This window comes from Dipodomys ordii, unplaced genomic scaffold (genome assembly GCF_000151885.1).
Source record: "Dipodomys ordii isolate 6190 unplaced genomic scaffold, Dord_2.0 Scaffold24, whole genome shotgun sequence".
NCBI classification, from domain to species: domain Eukaryota; kingdom Metazoa; phylum Chordata; class Mammalia; order Rodentia; family Heteromyidae; genus Dipodomys; species Dipodomys ordii.
In genome coordinates this window covers 6,441,042-6,462,781 of record NW_012267240.1, presented here as the reverse complement: position 1 = coordinate 6,462,781, position 21,740 = coordinate 6,441,042, and the positions used below count along the sequence as shown (strand labels likewise).

Genomic DNA, 21,740 nt, shown 5'->3' with positions numbered 1-21,740 from the left:
TCTGTACTTTTCAATCTATTTGAATTATAATTCATATGTTTCATAGTTTCTGGTCTTTAGACTGAATGATAGAAAAGAGGTTTTTCTCTTATTCTAATGAAGGTTAAGGCTTTTATTGACATTGTTACCATGCAGTAGTGTCAGTAGAAAAATTATTTTTATTCTTTGCCTAATATATTCTTGGTTCTTAGGTTTCCCCAAACAATTATTTGTAGGAAATACAACTTAGTATTTTTCTGTTATTGTAGTGCTCCTAAGTCAGTACCAAAGAACACAATGCAAAACATTTTGCAGGTAGTCCCATTCTTACAGAGTACAGATACTTACTGTGAGCATTAACTTCAAATATGAGTGTGTTTATTAATGAGACTTGAATAGATAGGGATTTTGTTTTTATGGATTTTCCCTTTTTTTGGTGTTTTTTTTGTTTTGTTTTGTTTTGTCGGTCATGGGGCTTGAACTCTGGGTGTGAGCGCTGTCCTTCAGCTCCTCAGCTCAAGGCTAGCGCTCTACCACTTGAGCCATAGTGCCACTTCTGTGGTTTTCTTGTGGTTTATTGGGGATAAAAGTTTCACTGCCTTTCCTGCCCGGGGTTGGCTTTGAACTATGATCCTCAGATCTCAGCCTCCTGAGTAGCTACAATTACAGGCGTGAGCTACCACGCCTGGCTTTTCATGGATTTTCTGTAGTCATTTTACTTTCTAAAATGATGGAGATTCAAAAAGATAGTAGAATCACTTATGAAATAATATTAAAATCTGATTACAAAAGGACATCATGATATCAACAGTGAAGGCACAGCAGTAGTTTTTAGTGATAAAAATAAAAATTTTGCTTTAAGCTGTATCTCTGTTCATTTTCTTTATCACATATCTTCTTTAAACTACATTGAAGATAGAATAATTTGTACTGTGATTTTGACATAGGAAATGTTTTGAATTCTCTATGGAAAACTTCTATCAGAAAAAATTTTTATTTTACGAAATGCCTAATATCTATTTTTTTAAGCCATGAAAGTATCTAGCATAGATTCTTCAGAGCAGAAAAAAACCAAGAAAAATTTAAAGAAGTTTCTTACCCGACGCCCTACTTTGCAAGCTGTTCGTGAAAAAGGTTATATAAAAGGTAGGTAGCTGAAGTGATTTTTTTATAATGCATGATATGCAAAACCAGAAATAAGATGTTTTGAATTGAAATGACTAAATATCCTGTTTGGAAATTTTTTGTTTGTAAAAATGTTACAATTTTTTAATCATAGAATTTTCAAGTACAGTGATTATAAGATACTAGAATAATTGACATTTTTTTAAATTTACATATAAACTTCACTTTAGACATCATACAGAAATAAATGCCAAACAGTTTTAGAAACCCTGTATCTGAGAATCACAAGATATAAAGAGCTTTGGTTTTGTTATGTAAAGATCAGAAGAATAAATTTTTTATTAAGATGCATTATATTCATAAACTAGTTAAATATGAACTCTTTTGTACAACTCCTTAAAGATAATTAAAAAATAAATTAACAATGTAGAATAAAAGAAAAAGTGAACTAATCTTGACTACTTTATTAATTTCATTATTTTGTATATTTGTTTCATTTATAAGTACCATGTGCACTAACAAGATCTTTTTAAATAGGAAAGCATTCTTTACAATCATTTATGCCTACGTATGCCTGTAGTTTTTGTGAATGTGTTAATTCTGAAGATAAAAACTTCTTAAGTTCAAAATAGTGATATCCAGAAATAATGATAAAAATAATATTGTAAGATGAACTGTAAACATAATATTATAAGATGTACTATTTGCATCTGATTATGAGGTTTCTACCAAAAGCTATCACCAGAACATCTGCTTGCAAAAACATCTAAATTAAAATACAAAAATGATTCTCATTCAAAAGACATTTAAGGACTGCTGATTATCATCCTTAAAAATTACATATCAACAAGTCTTCTTGAATAAAGCACATGAAGTGGTATATCTAGCTTAGAGTCTTTTATTGTGTGTGTGGGGGGGTGGTCCGGTTGTGGGCCTGAACTCTGGGCCTGGGCGCTGTCCCTCAGCTCTTCAGCTCAAGGCTAGTGCTCTACCACTTGAGCCACAGCACTTCTGGATTTTTTTTTTCTGCTTATGTGGTGCTGAGGAATGGAACCCAGGGCCTCTGAATGCAACACACGTGCTCTACCACCGAGCCACCTTCCCAGCCCCACTTAGAGCCTTTAAAAAACAAAAGACTGACAATAAGTTAGTAGACACTGTTATTAATTTATCACTTTCACTGAGAAAAAATAAGCCATTGTTGCCAGGTACCAGTGGCTCATGCCTGTAATCAAGCTACTCAGAAGGCTGGGTCAAGGTTCAAAGCCAGTCCAGGCAGAAAAGTCAGTGAGAGTCTTAACTACCATTAACCACCAGAAAATCAGAAGTAGCACTGTGGCTCAAAATGGTAGAGCACTAGCCTTGAGAGAGAGAAGTCAGGGATAGCACCCAGACCGTTAGTTCAAGCCCTATAACCAACACACACACACACACACACACACACACACTCACTTTATGAGGTTATTCATCACTTCAAATAATTTTGCTTGTTTTCCTGAGTAATTAGCATTGATGTATAATTTCTAAACTGTTGGGAAAGGATTAGTGGAACAGTTTTTGAAGTATATTTCTTGGAATTAAGTGTCAGCACATGGTGGGAGTGTTTGTTTTCATAGTGTTCAAAATGTTTGGATTTTTTTTTTTTTGTCTGTCGTGGGGCTTGAACTCTGGGCCTGGGCACTGTCCCTCAGCTCTTCAGCTCAAGGCGAGTGCTCTACCACTTGAGCTACAGCGCCACTTCCCGTTTTCTTGTGATTTATTGGAGATAAGAGTCTCAGAGTTTCTCCTGCCCGGGCTGGCTTTGAACCGCGATCCTCAGATCTCAGCCTCCTGAGTAGCTAGGATTACAGGCGTGAGCCACCAGCGCCCGGCAATGTTTGGATTTTTAAAAGTTAGACATGAGCACAGGAGCCCATCAATACCCATTTGCCTTCAAGAACTGCAAGGTCCTTCTCTCATGGAACTGGTACTAAAGTGGGACGTCAGACAAGATTGAAGCAGTACCAAGTGCTGTGAATCTAAGGTAGTAATAAAACAGAAGTGACTAGAATTGAATTATTTTAGATAAACATAGTTGCTGATAAAGAGGTGACGTTTTAGCTGAGAACCAGGAGTAAAGAGGAAATCGTTCCCTGCAGAGGACATACAAAGACTCTCCAGCATGAGTGAGTTGTATTCATGGAGTTTAGTAAGAAGCATTATTTGAAGTGAAATTGGACAAGTAGGGTGCTGTGCTGACCAAATAAGACATAGGTCATGGGAAACAGTGTGAGATACCACTGCACATGTTCTAGTGCACTTAGCCATTTAGCTCAGTTAGTCAAATGAACTACATTTTAAGCAAGTGGTTCATCATTTAAAACAAACTCTCTTTCAGATCAGGTATTTGGATCTAATCTTGCTAATCTGTGTCAGAGAGAGAACGTCACAGTGCCAAAATTTGTGAAGTTATGCATAGAACACGTTGAAGAACATGGTAAGACAGGTTTTTTTTTGTGTGTGTGTGGGGGGGGGGTGTTGGTCATGGGGCTTGAACTGTAGGCCTGGGTGCTGTCCCTGAGCTTGTCAGCCCAAGGCGAGCACTCTACCACTTGAGCCACAGTGCCATTTCCAACAGTTTTTTTATTTTTTATTTTTCTAGCAAGCCAAACCCAAACTCTTTCTTTTGCCATCAAAATATGTAGGGTTTTTGAGATTTTGAGGGAGGCAATCAAAAGTTCATTGTGATTCTAAGATTTTCTTTTTAAAGTATCTTGTTTATTTAAAAAAACAACAAAACATATGAGTAGTTAAGTGTATGGAATTTCTGGAAGCCACTTGAGTTGCCTGTTGCTTAAAATACAAACAGCAGCAATTGTGAGGAGATTACATTTTCTTACTAAGAGAATGTTCTGTAATAAAATTGAGATGATATTTTAAAGTTGTTAAATCAACTAACATTTCTAAGTAGAGAAACCTTTCTTGTGTTGTTTCCTGAAAATGAGACATTAATTTCTATTTTGTTGAACTTAAAAATTTATAGTATTTATGCTAGTGTGTATGAATTAACAGTATAATAACATTAGCTTGTACCTCTCTAATTAGAAATACTTTGTAAAAATGAGAAAATACTTTTAATTTATTGTAATTTCTGCCAGTTTTAGATTCTTTTTATTTACTTTTTTCCATTAACTTTTTTTTTGTCAGTATGACAGTAAAGACACCATACTGTTTATCTTTATTCGTAAGGAGCTAAATGAATAGCAGTTAGAGATACTGTGCTTTGTTAAATTAAAGGCATTGTATACTTACCCCAGCACTATAGTTTTATAAGAGTAATTTATCATAAACATTTACTATGACACCTTAGGGGAAAGTTCTTCAGATGTGATTTTACATTGTAAAATTCTATGCAAAATTATGGATCAGTTGATTTATATTGCTTCTTTTGCTTTTTAAAGTTATCTCCAGGTATTTGCAGAGGTTTACCTTTAAATTGTTAGTATTTTATGTTTCAAGAGATGTTTTCCTTGAGCTAACCCATAGTAACCCACAGTCAGTGTGATAAACAAAATGGAGTTATTGCTGCTTATTAAGCAGAATTGAGAGTGACTTGTCATCCATCTCTTCCTGCTAAGAGCCTTAGCCATAAAAAGCCATTTGATTTTAGGCTAAGGCTAATGAGTAAGAATTCTGTAGCAGGTGTGACAGTAAGTGCCTCTAGTCCCAGTGATTTGAGTGACTTCTGAAACAAGAGGTTTGCTTGAGCTCCTGCCTTCAACATAGACAGATATTTCTAAAAAAGAATAATGGGTAGGGGAGGAGAAACACCTTAAAAAAAAGCCAAAGTGTTTTTGTTTGTTTTTTCCCTAGCCCTGGAGTATGAACTCAGAGCCTGGGTGCTGAGCTTCTTTTGCTCAAGGCTAGCATTCTACCACTTGAATCAGAATGCCACTTCCAGCCTTTTCTGAATAGTTTATTGAAGATAAGAGTCTCATAGTGGGAAGTGGTGCAGTGGCTCAAGTGGTAGAGTGCTAGCCTTGAACTGAAGAGCTGAGTGACAGTGCCCAGGCCCAGAGTTCAAGCCCCATGACCCACCCAACAAAACAAAACAAAAAAATAAAACTAGAGGAGTCTCAATGTTTTCCCTGCCCTTCCTGTCTTTGAACCCTGATTCTCAGATCTCAGCCTCGAGTAGCTAGGATTACAGGTGTGAACCATGAGTGTCAGGCTCAACAAATACTTTTAAATGTACAATGTTGTTGTTATCTCTTAGGTCTGGATGTTGATGGGATCTATAGAGTAAGTGGCAATCTTGCAGTGATCCAGAAGCTGAGATTTGCAGTCAATCATGGTAAGATTATACTCTCTTGTGATATCCAATGTGTTACTTGTAATCTTTAGAATTGGTTTAAAGTAACTTGAAATATCCTGTTCCTACTTATTTTCAGATGAGAAATTGGATCTGAATGATAGCAAGTGGGAAGACATTCATGTTATCACTGGAGCACTCAAAATGTTTTTTCGCGAACTACCAGAACCCCTCTTTACATTTAATCATTTTAATGATTTTGTTAATGCAATTAGTAAGTATAATGTTTCTCTATAAAATTGCTTGTTTTCCAGTGGGTTGTTTTACTCCAGAAATTCTAAATGTGACCACAAGATGTCACTGTATATTATGAAATCTCAGCTTCCAAACCATGTCATTGCTTTCAGTTTCATAAGCATTTGCTGCAAGTTGAAATCTTTTTTTCAGAACAAGAACCAAGACAACGTGTTGCTGCTGTTAAGGACTTAATCAGACAGTTGCCAAAGCCAAATCAAGACACAATGCAGATTCTTTTTAGACACCTCAAAAGGTAAGAGAACTGCAGGCTTAGGAGCTATGATGTGATGTAACATACTGGGAGGCCCACAAGCGCCACCCACATGCAGATTTGGTTCCCAGATGTTCAACTTCCCGTAGCTTTGGTTTCTTATAGATAAAGTGGGTTGGTATTAAAGCAGGTATTAAATGCAAAATATTTATATAGTGATTAGTAAGCACATGGTAGGTATGCAAAAATTATCACTTAATTAGTATGAAGATGAAATTATTAATTACAGAATATTATTACCCTAAAAAAAGCCATCATAGCTCTAGGTTATCGTGGCTACTTAAGTACCTGATTTTTGTTCATCTTATTCTAAGAATAGTAGAATACTAAAATGACACCAATTAGAAAATTAACATAAACTTAATTTTAATATTTAATAAAAATGTTTTTCTCGTAAACTGGAGTTGTAACATATTCAAGACTGTGTCTGTGTCCAGTCTTTAAAATTAAGCTGAAATGTTATGTGTTTAAAGTTTGTTAAAGGATATCTATATATATCTAGGCCTCTCAGCTGTGTTTATACAAAGCGACTTCAATGTAGCATGCAGGTGGAATTCTATGTGTTTAAAAAGTTTGGTGCAACCTAGCACAGTGATTATTTTTGTTTTCTAAATACAGACTTAATGTTTATAATACAATTTGAAATTTTTCTCTATATTTTTTATTTTCTCTTGTTTTTTCTCTTTAGAGTTGTAGAAAATGGAGAGAAAAATCGAATGACTTACCAGAGTATAGCAATTGTTTTTGGTCCCACTCTCTTAAAACCAGAAAAAGAGACTGGCAATATAGCGGTTCATACTGTGTATCAAAATCAAATTGTAGAACTAATTCTGCTGGAATTAAGTGCCATCTTTGGACGTTGATTCTTATGGAAGACAACCTGTGGAAGAGAAGCTGTATTCCATCAGATTTCAAATTTTTATGTACGATGTATTTTGTTTTGGACCAAGCAGTGACTCTTTGATTTTGCACTTTTTTTTAATTTGAGGGATCATACAGGAAGGGGAGAATGAAGATGTCTGCTAGGCCCTCATATTTGCTGCTTTGTTTCAAGGTGATATGATTGTGTAGTTTTGGATCCATTTCATCTGAATGTGTGCATTTAATACTCTGAATTTCAGTACAAATTAAAGCTCAGATTTCTAACCTGTCATACACACTGGATCATTTGGTAAGAAAAGCTACATTTTTCCCCCCTCAAACTGGATAATGTAGAATTTCTTCTCTTGATCTGTAAGTTCTTCACTTGGTAGAAGAGTACTTAATATCAGTTACTTTGAAACATACTTGGGCATTTAAAACAAAATGAAGTATATTCATTCTGAAACCTGTGTATTTCTTTTTCAGGGTTTCTGCATGCAGTAGCAGTCTTAAGTGCTAAAATTCATTATAATCCAGACATAATCCCATTGGATGAAGGCTTGCTGTCTGTCTTGTATTGCACAGCATCCTTACTGGGATATCTTAGTTGCTTGTTTGGGCAGCACACTAATATTACCTAAAACACTGTGATTTACTGGAGTTTTACTTAGATAAGTCAGTTCAGGGTATTTGAGAACTGTCTTGGTATACTGAATTGTAACTAACAATCCTAATTATATCTAGTGCCATATTGAGTTCTTGGTATCACCCTGTGGAAATGGACATTATTTGATGTAAATAGCTAAAGACTTAATGTCCTTTAGCTTATGTATATAATTGTGTTGTATAGTTTCAGAGCACATTCTAACTCTACATTTCTAATCATGATATTGGTAATATTTTCCATGAATATTAGGTTTCCTCCAGAAATAGGCTGATATTTGAGAAAATTAACAATGTGCACTTTTAGATTTTAATTACCTTTACAAGCAGATCACTGTAATATGAATGGTACTGGAAAAAAAGCTGAATATACTTGCTAAGTGATAAATGCACTACAAGAGGAACCTTTTAGATCATAATATTTAATATGTATAGAAAACATTAGAAAAAATATTACAGAGTCCTAACTCCAGTTTGAATAGTGGAAATCCACATGTATATTAGATAGATATTGGGTGGAAAATGATGTTGCTAAAATTGAGAATTTCCTTTTACATTACTAATGTAGATTGATTTGTATAATAAAACAGGGTTTGGAAGGTTTTGTTACAGGGAGCATGGTCTGTTGAAAATTTTTTAAATGTATTTTTCTAGATTAACTACTGTATATGAAATGTCTAATCTAATAAAAAACTATAAGAGGCTTAGAGATTTTCCCATTAGTGATATGCATTTTGGCTCTTAATTTTTTTGTTTACTGTCATACTCTTACATCTCATTTTTTAAAAATAGTTAACTGAACCCAATGTTTCCTCTGACAAATACATTTTCCTTAATTCATATCTTTTCTGTTCCTTTCCATGTCAACACCTCCCTGTGCCCAACACACTTTATTTTTCTTTCAATTTCTTTATCAGTATTTGAGAATGATTTGTGTCCACTATTCTTTTTCCCTTGGATTGCATTTATAATTTATAGATTGCCTTCCTTAGGAACAACTATCTTTGTATGATCTGTCTAAAAGATTCCTAAGTTGTGGTTAAGATACTGTATTTGTTGTTGTGATACTGTTAAATAGATACCAGACCAAACTACTTGACAGCTAAAGCAGATTGTTTCAAGTGGGGAGAAAAAGTCCCAAATCAGAATGTGTGTGTTTGCTTAAAGATGTCATTTATAACACAGTATGCTTTAGGACTGCCTGTTTCTTGATTGTATACCAGGAAAACAATTAGATTTAAATCTGTGATGTTCTTTTGGTGGTCATGAACATATCAAAGATTAAAATTGTCCTGTGCTCCTTGTTTCAAAGTACATATGTGTGTATGTGAAGTCTTAAATGTTTCATTGGTCTAAAGCTAGTCATTTTATTGTAATATTATATGTACAATGAGATCTGTGTCTTGTGTTTTCATCCTTTGTGAATTAAAAAAAACCTCACTTGTTTTTGTAATAACAAAACCAGTAATATTTTCCTGTCTTGGCAGCCTGATTTTTAGTAGAAAACATATTAAAAGCTAAAAATAAATCATCAGTGGAATTTCATTTACCAGTAGGCCTTCAAAATACCATTTAAAATGGAAACAAAAATAGTTTAAATAAACTAGTACAATTAGAATGAAAGAAAAATATTTACTTTGAAATTTTATAGCAATAGGAACTTTTACCTTTTTCTTCTGGAGAATGTAATTATGAAATCTCTGAAAAAATGATATAAATGTGTAAATTTTTAAATTCTTGTTTGAAAAGAACAAATGGAATAAATCAGCCAAACTTTGGGCTTAGGGGCAGATAGGCTATATGTGTGTTTATAACAGATATACCAACCCCCACATCTATGGATATAAAATGTATGTTTATGCCATAGAAGTGAATAACCCATATCACTTACATATAAGTAAAAAAATCCATCAATAATACAATAATAATGGGAATAACAGGTGCCTGGAGACCTTTGTACTATCTTAGTTTCGCATGAATCTTTGCAAGCCCATAGTGTTGGATATTAAGTTAGAAGTAAGAGAAAATACTACTCCAAAGTCATGTCATGTAAAATGATTTCCAAATCATGGAAGAGGCTTCTAATTAAACTTTTAATGTAAATATGTAGTTTCCCTGGGATATTGATTCCTCAAACATCTTTATGCATTTTTTAAAGAATATTCAGAGGAGTCTATAACATGTTATCTTAATAAAGAAGAAAATAGAAATACTGAAATGAGTTTTACTGATCTAATCAAAGTCAAAAAGTTCGTCTTACATCTGTATCTAAGGTTGGATCTGGTGAGGAAATAGGCTTTGTGGAATTTTCTCTCTTGAATTCCGGCCATCCACTCTGATGGGTTCTTGTTTATAGCATACACCTCTCCAATGTGTTGCTAGAGAAGGCGTTGAATGGGCACTTGGGCCTGTATTGCATTGCTGGAGGTGGGGCATGGCTTTCTCTTTGTTGTTGTTTTAAACTATGCCAGTGTAACTAGTGTAGTCCTCTTAAATGTAACGGTGTGAGATTAAAAAACAAAACAAAAAACAACAAGCAAACGGTTGCAAACCAAACCAATAGTCTCACAATAACAGTGTATTTGAGTCTATTCGAAAATTTCAAGCTGTAAACTCAGGCCATGTGGAGTGTGACTTAGTATTCCAGAGAAGAGGGAGGCACAGAATTCGTAATGAGACATTCTGTAACTGCTAAGACAAGGGACGTCTCCCAAAGAATCTCAATTAGTCTTCTCAACTGAAGTTCTGCCGGCCAGGGGTGGCGGTAAGTAGACTTAGCTGGATTGAGCTTTTACAAATTGGCCCTATGTGACTATGGCACTTAAATGAACTCTTTCATTTCCTTCATTGCTTTCCTTCTCTCACAGGAAAAAAAAAGAAAGGGAGGAAAAAGCACTTTAGTAATACACTCATAATCAGAGCACTTACAAACAAGATAATTGTTTTAACCAAATACTACAATACATACTCAAAAAAATGTTGGTTTGTTATTTTCGCTTTCTCGTTGACCTTCACTTTTATTTTCTGTCCTCAGTGTTTTCAGAAAAGCAGTTTTTGGTAAAGATGCTCAATTATTGATACTGATAAGCAATTTTTTCAGGTGGCTTTGATATGGCTTGTAGGGCAAGCTTGTAATATTGTCATGAATCTTATAATGTTGATGGAATTTGTAGAAGTATCAGAATGACATGGTGCTGAAGAAAGTGTTATCAACAGCATTCGTAGAGGGACAGATCAAAACCACCACAAGGTCATGGTAAAGTGACCTAGAAGAATATGTATAAACTTACTTTTTCCCTTGGGCATTTTAGAAATTTATATTTCCGTGAGAATTGGTATCTTAGATGCTCTTGTAAACCATAGTCTTGATTGTGACCAATTTGAGTACAATAGCATCCCGTGTTCACAGATTTATTCTAAGATCTATGCTAAAAATAACCAGCAAAAAATGGTTGGAAGCATAGCTCAGCTGTACCCCAGCCTAGCAATATTAAGGCCCTGAACTCAAACCCTAGTACTGTCAATAATTTAGTTTACTGAGGGGTGTTAATACACTAGAACCCTCATGACAATAGATTTCCCTGTTGGTGAGAATATAAAATAGTATAGCCTTTAAGGGATACTATATGGTGTTTTTTCCACTGAAAGTTTTTTCAGTTCAAAATCTTTAGCTCCCTGATCACAACCACATTTCAGATACTCAGTGATATGGAGTTAATGCCTGCCAAATTGGATGGAACAGCAACTATCACTTCTATGCTCAGAATTTTTTTTTTTTTTTTTTTTTTGGTCATGAGGCTTAAACTTGGCCTGGGTGCTGTCCCTGAACTCTTCAGTTCAAGGCTAGTGCTCTGCTACTTGAGCCACAGCGCCACTTCTGGTTTTCTGAGTGGTTTATTGGAGATAAGAGTCTCAAAGACTTTTCCTTCCTCAGGCTGGCTTTGAACCACTATCCTCGGATCTCAGCCTCCTGAGTAGCTAGGATTACAGGCATGAGCCACCTGCACCTGGCTGCTCAGAAAATTTTGAACAGAAGATTATGAGGAATAAGTGAGAAGTGAAAATTTTTTGAAAAATGAAAGATGTAAAACATACATTGTTCTATAATTGTCCCCCCCCCATAGTTGTCTCAAATACACAACCCCAGAAGAATTTGAAGAGAGGAAGATCTTTTCATTAGGCCTTCCAAATTTGGGATTTTTGTCACACTTGTGCCCATATTGGGGCTGCGAAGTATGCTAAGTGTGATTTAGCTTGCAGTTAGAGCTGTGTCAAAATGGTTGCAATTTGGCCAAATCTAGTTTGCAAATTGTAGCTTGAAAGAAGTGTTTTCCCAGTGTTCTTTGGGCTGCAATGCTGTGCTGCGAATTAACATTTTTGAAGCTTGTGTCACAATGTTCTTGATGCTAAAGCTTAGAAACTCATGGGAAAGATTTTTGAAAAGTCTTATTTTAGAAACTCTGTCTAAACAATTAAAGAATGGTTATAATTGGAGTTTTCTCTTGGGTTCCAAGCTACTTACCTTTGTATTTAGGTATTTAATACACCTTGGTAGTGACATCCTAGTGAAGATCTTGGAAAACTGACATAAGTTCTCTTAGTGTCCCCAGTTTACAGGCCTACTGCTTAGGGATGGGCTCTGCCTCTGCCCACTGCACCTTGGGGAAACAGTAAAACCTTACCCACTGCCATCTGGACGAGTGAGCAGGGGTACATGAAGACCTGACTGTTAAGGACACTGTCTCCCAGGTGGACTGGCAACTTCCAGTAGAATAAATACCTAGAAGAGACTAGATTGCCCTGTGCTTCTAAAAATTGATAAGTAATTGTACAAAGGGCTAGCTAAAGTCATTGCAATTGATTTGAAAGGGAAGCAAATGACATGTCACATTACATGAATGTGTCAGGATGGTTCTTGGGATTACAGATGTCAGACCATAGCTAGCTCTAGGAGTGGCGATAGAAATGACTGACTTGTAGATAGTGCACACAGCCTGGTAGGACATTTGGGGGAATGGAAACAGAGGACGTCATCTGAGGCTTCCTTAAGGTTGTAAATGAATAGTATGGACAACAGTCGTCCCAAAAACTATTGGATCTGAAATCATACCTTCAACAATTCTTTATTTAAAGGCTAGGTGCCAGTGGTTCACACCTGTAATTCCAGCTACTCAGGAGGCTGAGATCTGAGGATTGTGGTTCAAAGCCAGTTACTGCAGCAAAGTCCTTACGACTTCTTATCTCCTACTAGCTACCAGAAAGGTGAACTGGAGCTGTGGCTCAAGTGGTAGAGCACTATCCTTGAGCAAAAGAGCTTAAGGACAGTGTCCAGGCCCTGAGTTCAAACTCCAGAACCAGCACCTCCCTCTCCCCACAAAAAATCAATTTAAAGGACTGATCAGACCTGACCTGAAACTAGTGAGGGTGCTGAAGGACACATTTCTCTGGGTGCTGGTGGCTCACATTTGTAATTGTAGATATTCAGGAGGCTGAGATCTGAGGAATATGGTTCAATGCCAGCCTGGGCAAGGAAAGTCTGCAACTCTTCAATTAACCCCCCAAAAGCTGGAAGTGGAGGTGTGGCTCAAGTAGTAGAGTGCTATCCTTGAGCACAAAGAGGCTCACGGTCAGTGCCCAGGCCCTGAGTTCAAGCCCCACAACTGATAAAGAGGACACACTTGATGGCTGGGGAGCAGCTTGACAATTGCCACACGTCTGTAGCAATATTTTCGTACACATATATAATGTATTTTGATCATAATCATACTTCATTCCCCTGCATCTACAGTTCTCAAGACATCTTTCCAGTTGGGTAAAGTCACTGGACAAATGCCTTACAGTTATCAGGAAATAAGGTTCCATTGTAAAAGAGAAAACACAGTCTACTTCACACACATTCAATGTGGCCTCAAAGAAAATTTACCACTCCACCAGGACAGCATATCAGGAAATCAGATTGTGCTAAACCCCCACACAGGCTTCAAAGTTTGTTGAAAATCGTTTCCTGAATGTAAACACAGCCAACAGCTAGCCAGATTCACTGGCCAGACCCTGTAGCTCAGGTGTGCCATGCAGACCTGAGAAGATTTTAAGCCTTCCAAGCAGGTCCAATCCTAAGTTCCTCCATAGATGAAACCTGGCAGCAGCCTCCGCTGATGGGGAAAATACTCAATGAAACACATTCATTTAAATCTCAGTCTTTCTAGTTCCACCCTAAGTTCACTCATCTTTTCAGTGTGGGGTAACCCAGGTTTCATCTCACTTGTCTTTAACATTACTTCCCAAACCAGGTATTAACTAGCATGTCGTCTTTCCAGCCTGAGATTGAGCCAAGAGGTAGGATATATTGCTACAAGATTGGATAGTGGGTCTAGAGATTGACAGAATTTGTAGTACTTGCTGAAGTGAAGTGAGGAGGGTTGTTAAGGCAGAAGAACCATTGATGGCCTTGGTGAGACACAGTTTGGATGGATGAAGACTGGCTCTAAGCAGATGCGTCATCCTGGCATGAAGCAGTCCTGTGTTTGATGTGTGTTTCAGTCTAAAGCGTCAGGGAAGGAATGGATTTCACAATTGTAGTAGTAGTGTTTTCTGTATTAAGATTGTGTGGAAAGGTTTCTGAAAAGATGGTGATGATACAGCCTTACTTTCAAGTTCCTACATTAAAACAACAATTCAGTGATATTGCTACCAAACTCTATCTAGTACCAGTCTTTGCCTTTGATGGTTTCTGTGAGAGAAACGGAAGCGGTGGGCGTGGCAGTTGATGACTCTGAGGACAGAAGAACCCATTACCATCAGTTTAGCCCATAGGAATAGTAACTTAGCAGAGCTCACTTTTAGGATAAAACCCTAGAGTGAGGGAAAGTTGCTGGGAGTGGAACAGAGTGGAGCCAGTATACAAAAGAGAATGCCTCATTAAAAAAAGGGGGGGGGAAGGGGCCAGGTGCCTCACACTTACCTAGATACTATCTCTTTAGGAGGCTGAGATCTGACTCTTACCTCCAATAAATAACAAAAAGGGGAAAGTGGAGTGTGTGACAGGCTTAAGTAGTTGAGCACCAACTATGAATGAAAAATCCAAGGGAGAGTGCCCTGACCCTGAGTTCAAATGTCATCACTGGCACAAAAAAGGGAGGAGGGAAGTAGAGCCAGGAAATCCCCCAAAGGCAAATTGCTATACTTTAAAAATAGCTGCTTAAACAATGTAAAGATGATAAAAATCGACAATGCTTTCTAAAAAGATCCAAAAGGGAACACTTTTAAAATAAAACATGTATTTTTTAAAAAAATTAAAAAGTGACCTTGAAGAAAAAAAAACAATAGAATTATACAAAACTAAGGGAAGCAAAAAATAAACAGCTAATAATTCAAGTACATTTTCCTGAAAGTAAAAAAGAAATTGTATTGAAAGAATTCTAATAACTATTATCAACATAAAACAACCAAATGCCAAACAGTCAAGCAAAATTATTGTTCTACAAATGTGGGTAGGAATGTGAGGAAGAAACGGGAAAAGCAAAGGAAGGGGTGATATTGTCCACAAGGAACTGCACCTCTTTGTACAACTCAGTAATAATAAATAGAAGCAGGACCAGGCCAGGTGCCCATTCCTGTAATTCAAGTTACTCAGAAGATAGAGATCAGGAGGATTATAGTTTAAGTTCAGCCCAGAGAAAAAGTTAATGAGACCATCTCAGTTGAGAAGCTTGGCATGATGTTATGTATTTGTAACAGCAGATAAATATAGTCATACAAGCCCCTCAGTCAGAAGCCAGCCCTAGGCAAAAATGCAAGATGCTACCCAAAAATTAAAGCAAGAAGGGTCAGATGTCTGTGGCTCACACCTATAATCCTAGCTACTCAGGAGGCTGAGATCAGAAGATCACAGCTCAAAGCCAGCCCAGGCAGAAAAGTCTGTGAAACTCTTACCTCCAATTAACCATCCAAAAAGTCCCAAAGTGGAGCTGTGGCTCAAGTGGTAGAGCACTACCCTTGAGGGGGAAAATGGGGGGGGGCAGTTCCCAGATCCTGAGGACTGGCACACAAATGCATATGTGCAGCACACATGCATGCATGCACACACACACACAGAGTAAAGCAAAAGAACTTTTGGCATGGCTCAAATGGCAAAACACCTGCCTAGCAAGCTTGAGGCCCTCACTCCAAACCCCATTCCTAAAAGAAAAAAAGAAAAGAAATGGAAGTATATTTTGGGGGCATCTGTTTGAAAAGGACTTTTGACTTGCAAGGGAAAGTATCAGCATTTTCAACATCAATAGCAGCAATGTGTCTGGTGGAAATGAAATAAATAAAAGTTCCAAGGAAACAAAATTGGCCAGTAGTTTTTCTAGTTTTAGAGAAAAAACAAAGCCCTGAATTTTAAATATAGGACAAACATTATCTACATGTAAGATAATACTACTATTACAGAACCACTACAACTAAATATCTTAGAGACATCAATCTGAAAACTGATGATTGATGTGTTAACTTCATGTTAGCATAATAAAACATGAGGCAGTTTAACAGAAAAGTTATTCTGGTTCTAGGGTTTCTAGTCTAGTCTCTAGCAGAGGCTGTAGATCCTGGCAGGAGCAGGTGACAAAGGAAACCACTTCTATCTACAGCCAGGAAGCAGAGAGGCCAAGTGTGGGTTCCCACAATAGTCTTTGAGGCGCTCCCCAGGGACCCAAGGACCTTCTTTCTAGACCCCAGTTTTCTCTCAGTGATTTTACTTCTGCTCAAAGTGCCACCCTGGGGACCAAGCAGCCCCCTCCATAGGACACATCCAAACCATAGGCTCCATGTTCTTGAGCTAAACATCCTTCAGGTATTGTAGAGACTTACAAAAAGAACTACAACAGTAGACGCACAAATCAGTGGTAGAGTGCTTATGTAGCATGGCTGAGGCCCTGGGTTCCAGCCTTAACTCTGAAAGGAGAGGAGGAGGTGGAGGTGGAGGAGGAGAAGGAGGAGGAGGGGGGGTAGGGGAGGGAGAGGGAGAGGAGGAGGAGGACGATATTCACCTACTGGTGAATATCAATTAGGATCTAACATTTAAAAAAATTTGTTATTATAAAGGTGATGTACAGAGGGGTTACAGTTACATAAGTCAGGTAATGAGCACATTTCTTTTGAGACAATGTCACCCCTTCCCTCTCTTCCTGTTTTTTCCTGTCATTTCCCACCTACAAGTTGTATGGTGCATTTTAACAGTGTGCAATGAGTACCACTGTTGCATTTGTTCACCCTTTGTCCATTTGTGTGCCCCCCTTATACTCCCAAAGACATATAAATAAACAAATGGAACAAAAAGGAAAGAAAAAAAAACAGCAAAAAAGAAAACCCTTTTTTTTCCATTTCCTGGAGTTAATTTTGATGACTATTATTTTGTATGATCAGCTGCCTTTTTATTCCTCTCCTAAGAGTATTCTCCTTTGGTCTCACTGTGTGAATGCCTAGAGACCTGTATAATTTATTATAGGACCTAACAAAATTAGATTTAAATGTAATAGATTAATAGGAAAGACAAGTTGCATGATACCTAGGAAAGACAATCATTTACAAAGAAGCCCATAAGTCTCAGAGCTGGAAGCTTGATAGCACGGAAGTGAAGTGAAAAGGAAGTACGAAGTACTTCCGATTATCACATGGTGCCGCCCACCTACTTGGAAGACTGGAGTCACGTGTACTTATTACAGATTATATAGCATGCAGAGAAATGACCATAACATTCAGAATATTGAACCATCCTAACTTAAAGTTAAGGCCTATAGTTAAACCAGCAATGTGGGTAATCTAATAAATAAAAAGAGCTAATATTTGTCTGAAACAATAGGATGAAGTGAGGAACAATAGAAATGAAGTGAGGAGAGAGGAAAACTAAACCATTATGCTTACATCAGAAGCCCTCTCATGAACACAGATCTGAAGAATGAGCTAAAGTTGACTATGTGGAGGGTATCCTCAAATGACCACATTTGTGCCAGCCACTTGTGTCTCATACCTGTTATCCTAGCTACTCAGGAGGCTGACATCTCAAGAGTCATGATTTGAAGCCAGCCTGGGCAGAGAAGACTCCTATTGCTAATAATCCAGCAAAAGGCCAGAAGCAGAAGTTTGGCTAAAGTGGTAGAGCACCAGCAAAGGGAGCTCTTGAGACCCTTTGTTCAAGTCCCAATACTGGCACCAAAAACAAAACAGGTACATTTCTTTAAGTGGGAGGGAACTGGAAGTCTTGGATTCACCTAAATTGTTCCTCTGGTTAGATGAAACATACAATTAATTGTAGCCTGTGTTCTTGACAATAGTATGGAATGAAAAGGACACATTTAGTAAGCCCATTGTTTTCTGTAGACTAGCCCTTGAGCCAGCTTTATTATTATTACTTATTATTATTATTGCTATTGTTTTCTCGTTATTATTATATCACCAACCTTCATGATTCTTCTCTGTGGTGGAATGAACCAGGACTAACTTTATTAAATTTCAAAAAATCTTAACACTCTAATACCTATTCACATTAGCAGCTTTACTACTACTGTTACTGTAATGAATACCCAGGATAATCAACTTACAGAGAGAAAACATTTTGGCTCACAGCTTTGGAGATTTCAGCTCCTAATCAATTGGGTCTATGTTGAGGCATAGTGCCATGGTGGGGAATATGTGATGGACAACGCTACTCACCCAGGGCAGCCAAGGAGTAACAGAATGGAAGAAGATGTAACCAAGTCTCATTTGAAGGCATGCCCCAGGGTCCTCAAATCACCCACCAGGCCCCAGCTGTCTTAAAGTTTCTACAATGTCCCAATAGTGCCACAGTAGGAGCAATCCTTGAACACTTGGATCTCAGAGGGCCAGTCATCTAAGTTATCCACAGAGTCACTCCCCACCCAACCGCCCCCTGGCATTGTGTTGTCTTTAATCACTAACTTTTCACTTCTAAGAAAACATTCTTTAAACCAAAGTCATTTTGTCAGTAGCTCGTGAAAGGGAATATAGAGGTAAAATCAAGAACATTTAAATCATACCTGAAGTGTAAAGAATCTAAAATTTGTGTATTTTTTTTCAGAATAGATCATTGGAAAAAAATTCACTAAATGGAAAAAAAATTGTATCTGAACATATCTTGAAAAACTTTCATGTACTCAAAAAAAACACCTCAATTTCTGAAATATCTTATAGGCAGTAGAAGATGTTAATAACTCTTGTTTATCTAGGTACCTATAAGTCATAGCTACTCAGGTTGATTTGAAGATCACATTTGGAAGCCAGCCCTGGAAGGAAAATCCATGAGATTCTTATCTTCAATTAACCAATAAAAAGTGGAAGTGGAACTTTGAGTGGAAAAGTGGAAAACGTAAAGCACAATGCCAGGCCCTGAGTTAAGCCTTCGTACTGGCAAAAACAAACACAAAAATACACCACTTCCAAACAAACCCTTTTCAACCATCTTTGTAACTGAGTTTAGAGAATCAATGTATGTAACTCCAACCCATTCCATATTAACATAGATTGTCCATCACCTTGCCCTCTAGGATTTCAGGTTGGGCTAACCAACATAGAGCAGGTGACTCAATTTACAATGAATACACATTGCATGATGTTCAGAATGGAAGAAGAGAAACATCCTTCACTGGGATAAAGTGGAGGCTATTTCCTTTCTCCTAAGCACTCTGAGAAATCTTCATGGCTTTCTCCTGTTGCATCCATCATCAATAAAAGACACCTGATTTCCTCCTAGATGCCAAGCTTGCTTGATACTTCAATAGTACTTGAAGTGCTTCAAGTTTTCCTCCTAGACAATGGTGATATTTTATTGAGAGTAATTGTCCTGCCAGGTAATGGGAAATAAACATTAAACACTGATACTATCATTCCCTTGACTTGTCTAATTTTCCTGGTGTATAATGCATTGTGCCTGGACTGATGAAATCAACCTGTAATGGTAAATTACCTGCCAAATTGATTTGTCTGCTCTGTTCATTATCTTTGGTTCAAATATACTTGACATGTTTTTGTGTGTGTATGTGTGAATTTTTTAGAATTTAGGATAATAACTGCAAATGTCTCTTTGGAGATATAAACTTTGATTTAAAATAATTACCCAAAATATAAGCTAGTTAGACATTCACAAAAAAATCCTCAAGTCCTTTCTGATGTCTTCTGGTTACTAATAATTAATCTTCAGGCTCAAGAAAGCAGTAATAGTCTCATCATTCTTCTATACCTGTATAGGCCAGGCACCAAACAAGTTGTTTTCTGTTCCTTGGACAATTGAAATTGAAAAGTGTTTGGTCAAAATAACCTGAGGTCTTCCCAAGGAACAAAACAGAAACAGTAAACCAACTTTATGGCAAACTGCAATATTCTATAAAATATAAAGAAACACAACAACAACGAAACCACTTCTGACAGTAGAGGCAATGGCAAAAATTTTTAAGCTGCTTTTTTTTTCCAAAAATTTTATTGTGATTAAGTGGTTACATAATTTCCAAATTTCACAGTATTGTGCGATAGTGATGCTTAGTTAAAGTCACAAACACATTCTAACTTTCATGGAGCAAATTGTCTATCACGGTCTATAACATTTATGAGTTCTATGAGCTTTGCGATACAGTTATTTCTTCCACATTGGGTGGTATGCACATTTCTTTTGTTTTGCATAGCAGCAGGCGTTCCCTCTTTCCCACTTGTTCCCTCCCTCCCATCGCTGCCATTGAGTTGCTTAGTTCATTTTGGTCAATGTCCAGCGCAACTGATGGTCCCGCTGTTGTATGTTTTTCCCTGATTCCCTCTAGTTCTGTGTTGTCCTCCTGGTTTCCCTCCGGTGTGCACATATATACCATACATGTGATCAGCAGCATGGGGTTATTTAGTAGTGATTTGACCAGATGAGTGGAAATCCTTTGTTTCTTAAGTCTTGTTAATTTTTTCAAATCACCTTACATTTTGGATTTAACATCCACTTATCAGGGAGACCATGTGCTGTTTGTCTCTTTGCTCTTAGCTTACCTCACTCAACATGATTTCTTCTAGCTCCATCAATTTCCCTGCAAATGCCATTATTTTGTCCTTTCTAATGGCTGCATAATATTCCATTGTGTATAGATACTACAATTTTTGGATCCATTCATCTGTGGTGGGACATCTGGGTTGTTTCCATATCCTGGCTATTGTGAACAGTGCTGCAATAAACATGGAGGTGCACGTGTCCTTGTATACTGGTTCCTGTTGTTCAGGATAGATGCCTAGAAGTGGTATGACTGGGTCATAAGGGAGGTCAATATTTAGCTTTCTGAGGACCTTCCAGACTGCTTTCCAAAGTGGTTGTATAAGTGTACATTCCCACCAGCAGTGTAATAGGGTTCCTCTTTCTCCACATCCCCTCCAGCATTTGTCACTGGTTGACTTTAGGATGTGGGCCATTCTGACTGGGGTAAGGTGGTATCTCAGGGTTGTCTTTTCCTTCACAACCAGGAATGATGAACATTTCCTCATGTGTTTCTTTGCCATTTTTATCTCTTCTGAGAAGTCTCTCTTTTGTTCCCTTGCCCATTTAGAAATTGGTTTGTTAGGTTTGGGAGGGATTAGCTTTTTGAGTTCCCTGTATATACTGGATATTAACCCCTTGTCTGATAAATTGCTGGTAATATTTTTTTCCAGTTAGTTGGTTGTCTTTCTAGCTTGGTTGCTATAGCTTTAGCTGTGCGGAAACTTTTTATTTTAAGGTAGTCCCATTTGTCAGGTCTCTCTCCAATTTGTTGTGACCCTGGGACTCTGTTCAGGAAGTTCCTTCCTGTGCCTATAAGTTCAAGTGTCTCTCCTACTCTGTCCTGCAGTAGTTTCAGAGATTCAGGTTTGATGTTAAGGTCTTTAATCCATTTTGAGTTGATGTTGGTGCATGGTGATAGGCTGGGTTCCACTTTTATTTTTTTGCATGTTGGCCACCCAGTTTTCCCAGCACCAGTAGTTGAAGAGGCTGTGTTTCTTCCTCTGTATGTCTTTGGCTCCTTTGACAAATATCAGCTGACTGTAGGTGTGTGGATTTATTTCTGGATCTTCTATTTGATTCCATTGGTCTTCGAATCTGCTTTTGTGCCAGTACCATGCTGTCTTTGTTATTATGGCTCTATATTAGAGTTTGAAGTTCGGCATCGAGATCCCTCCCATGTTGTCTTTTTTGCCTAGAATTGTTTTGGCTATTCTATGTCTTTTGTTGTTCCATATGAGTTTTTGGACTGTTTT

General features: G+C 37.4%; 1 protein-coding gene across 3 annotated transcripts in view; it reads left to right on the top strand.

Moving 5' to 3' along the window:
• The window catches only part of Arhgap12 (Rho GTPase activating protein 12), an 83,406-nt gene extending 74,391 nt beyond the window's left edge, over positions 1 to 9,015 (top strand). For all 3 annotated transcript variants that reach the window (XM_013014694.1, XM_013014693.1, XM_013014692.1), the window contains 6 exons: positions 1,009 to 1,125; positions 3,482 to 3,580; positions 5,360 to 5,437; positions 5,535 to 5,669; positions 5,843 to 5,945; positions 6,652 to 9,015. In XM_013014694.1, the coding sequence (XP_012870148.1) occupies positions 1,009 to 1,125; positions 3,482 to 3,580; positions 5,360 to 5,437; positions 5,535 to 5,669; positions 5,843 to 5,945; positions 6,652 to 6,826 (707 nt within the window). In that variant the 3' untranslated portion in view covers positions 6,827 to 9,015. The remainder of the gene's footprint in view (positions 1 to 1,008; positions 1,126 to 3,481; positions 3,581 to 5,359; positions 5,438 to 5,534; positions 5,670 to 5,842; positions 5,946 to 6,651) is intronic.
• The last annotated feature ends 12,725 nt before the right edge of the window (positions 9,016 to 21,740 follow it).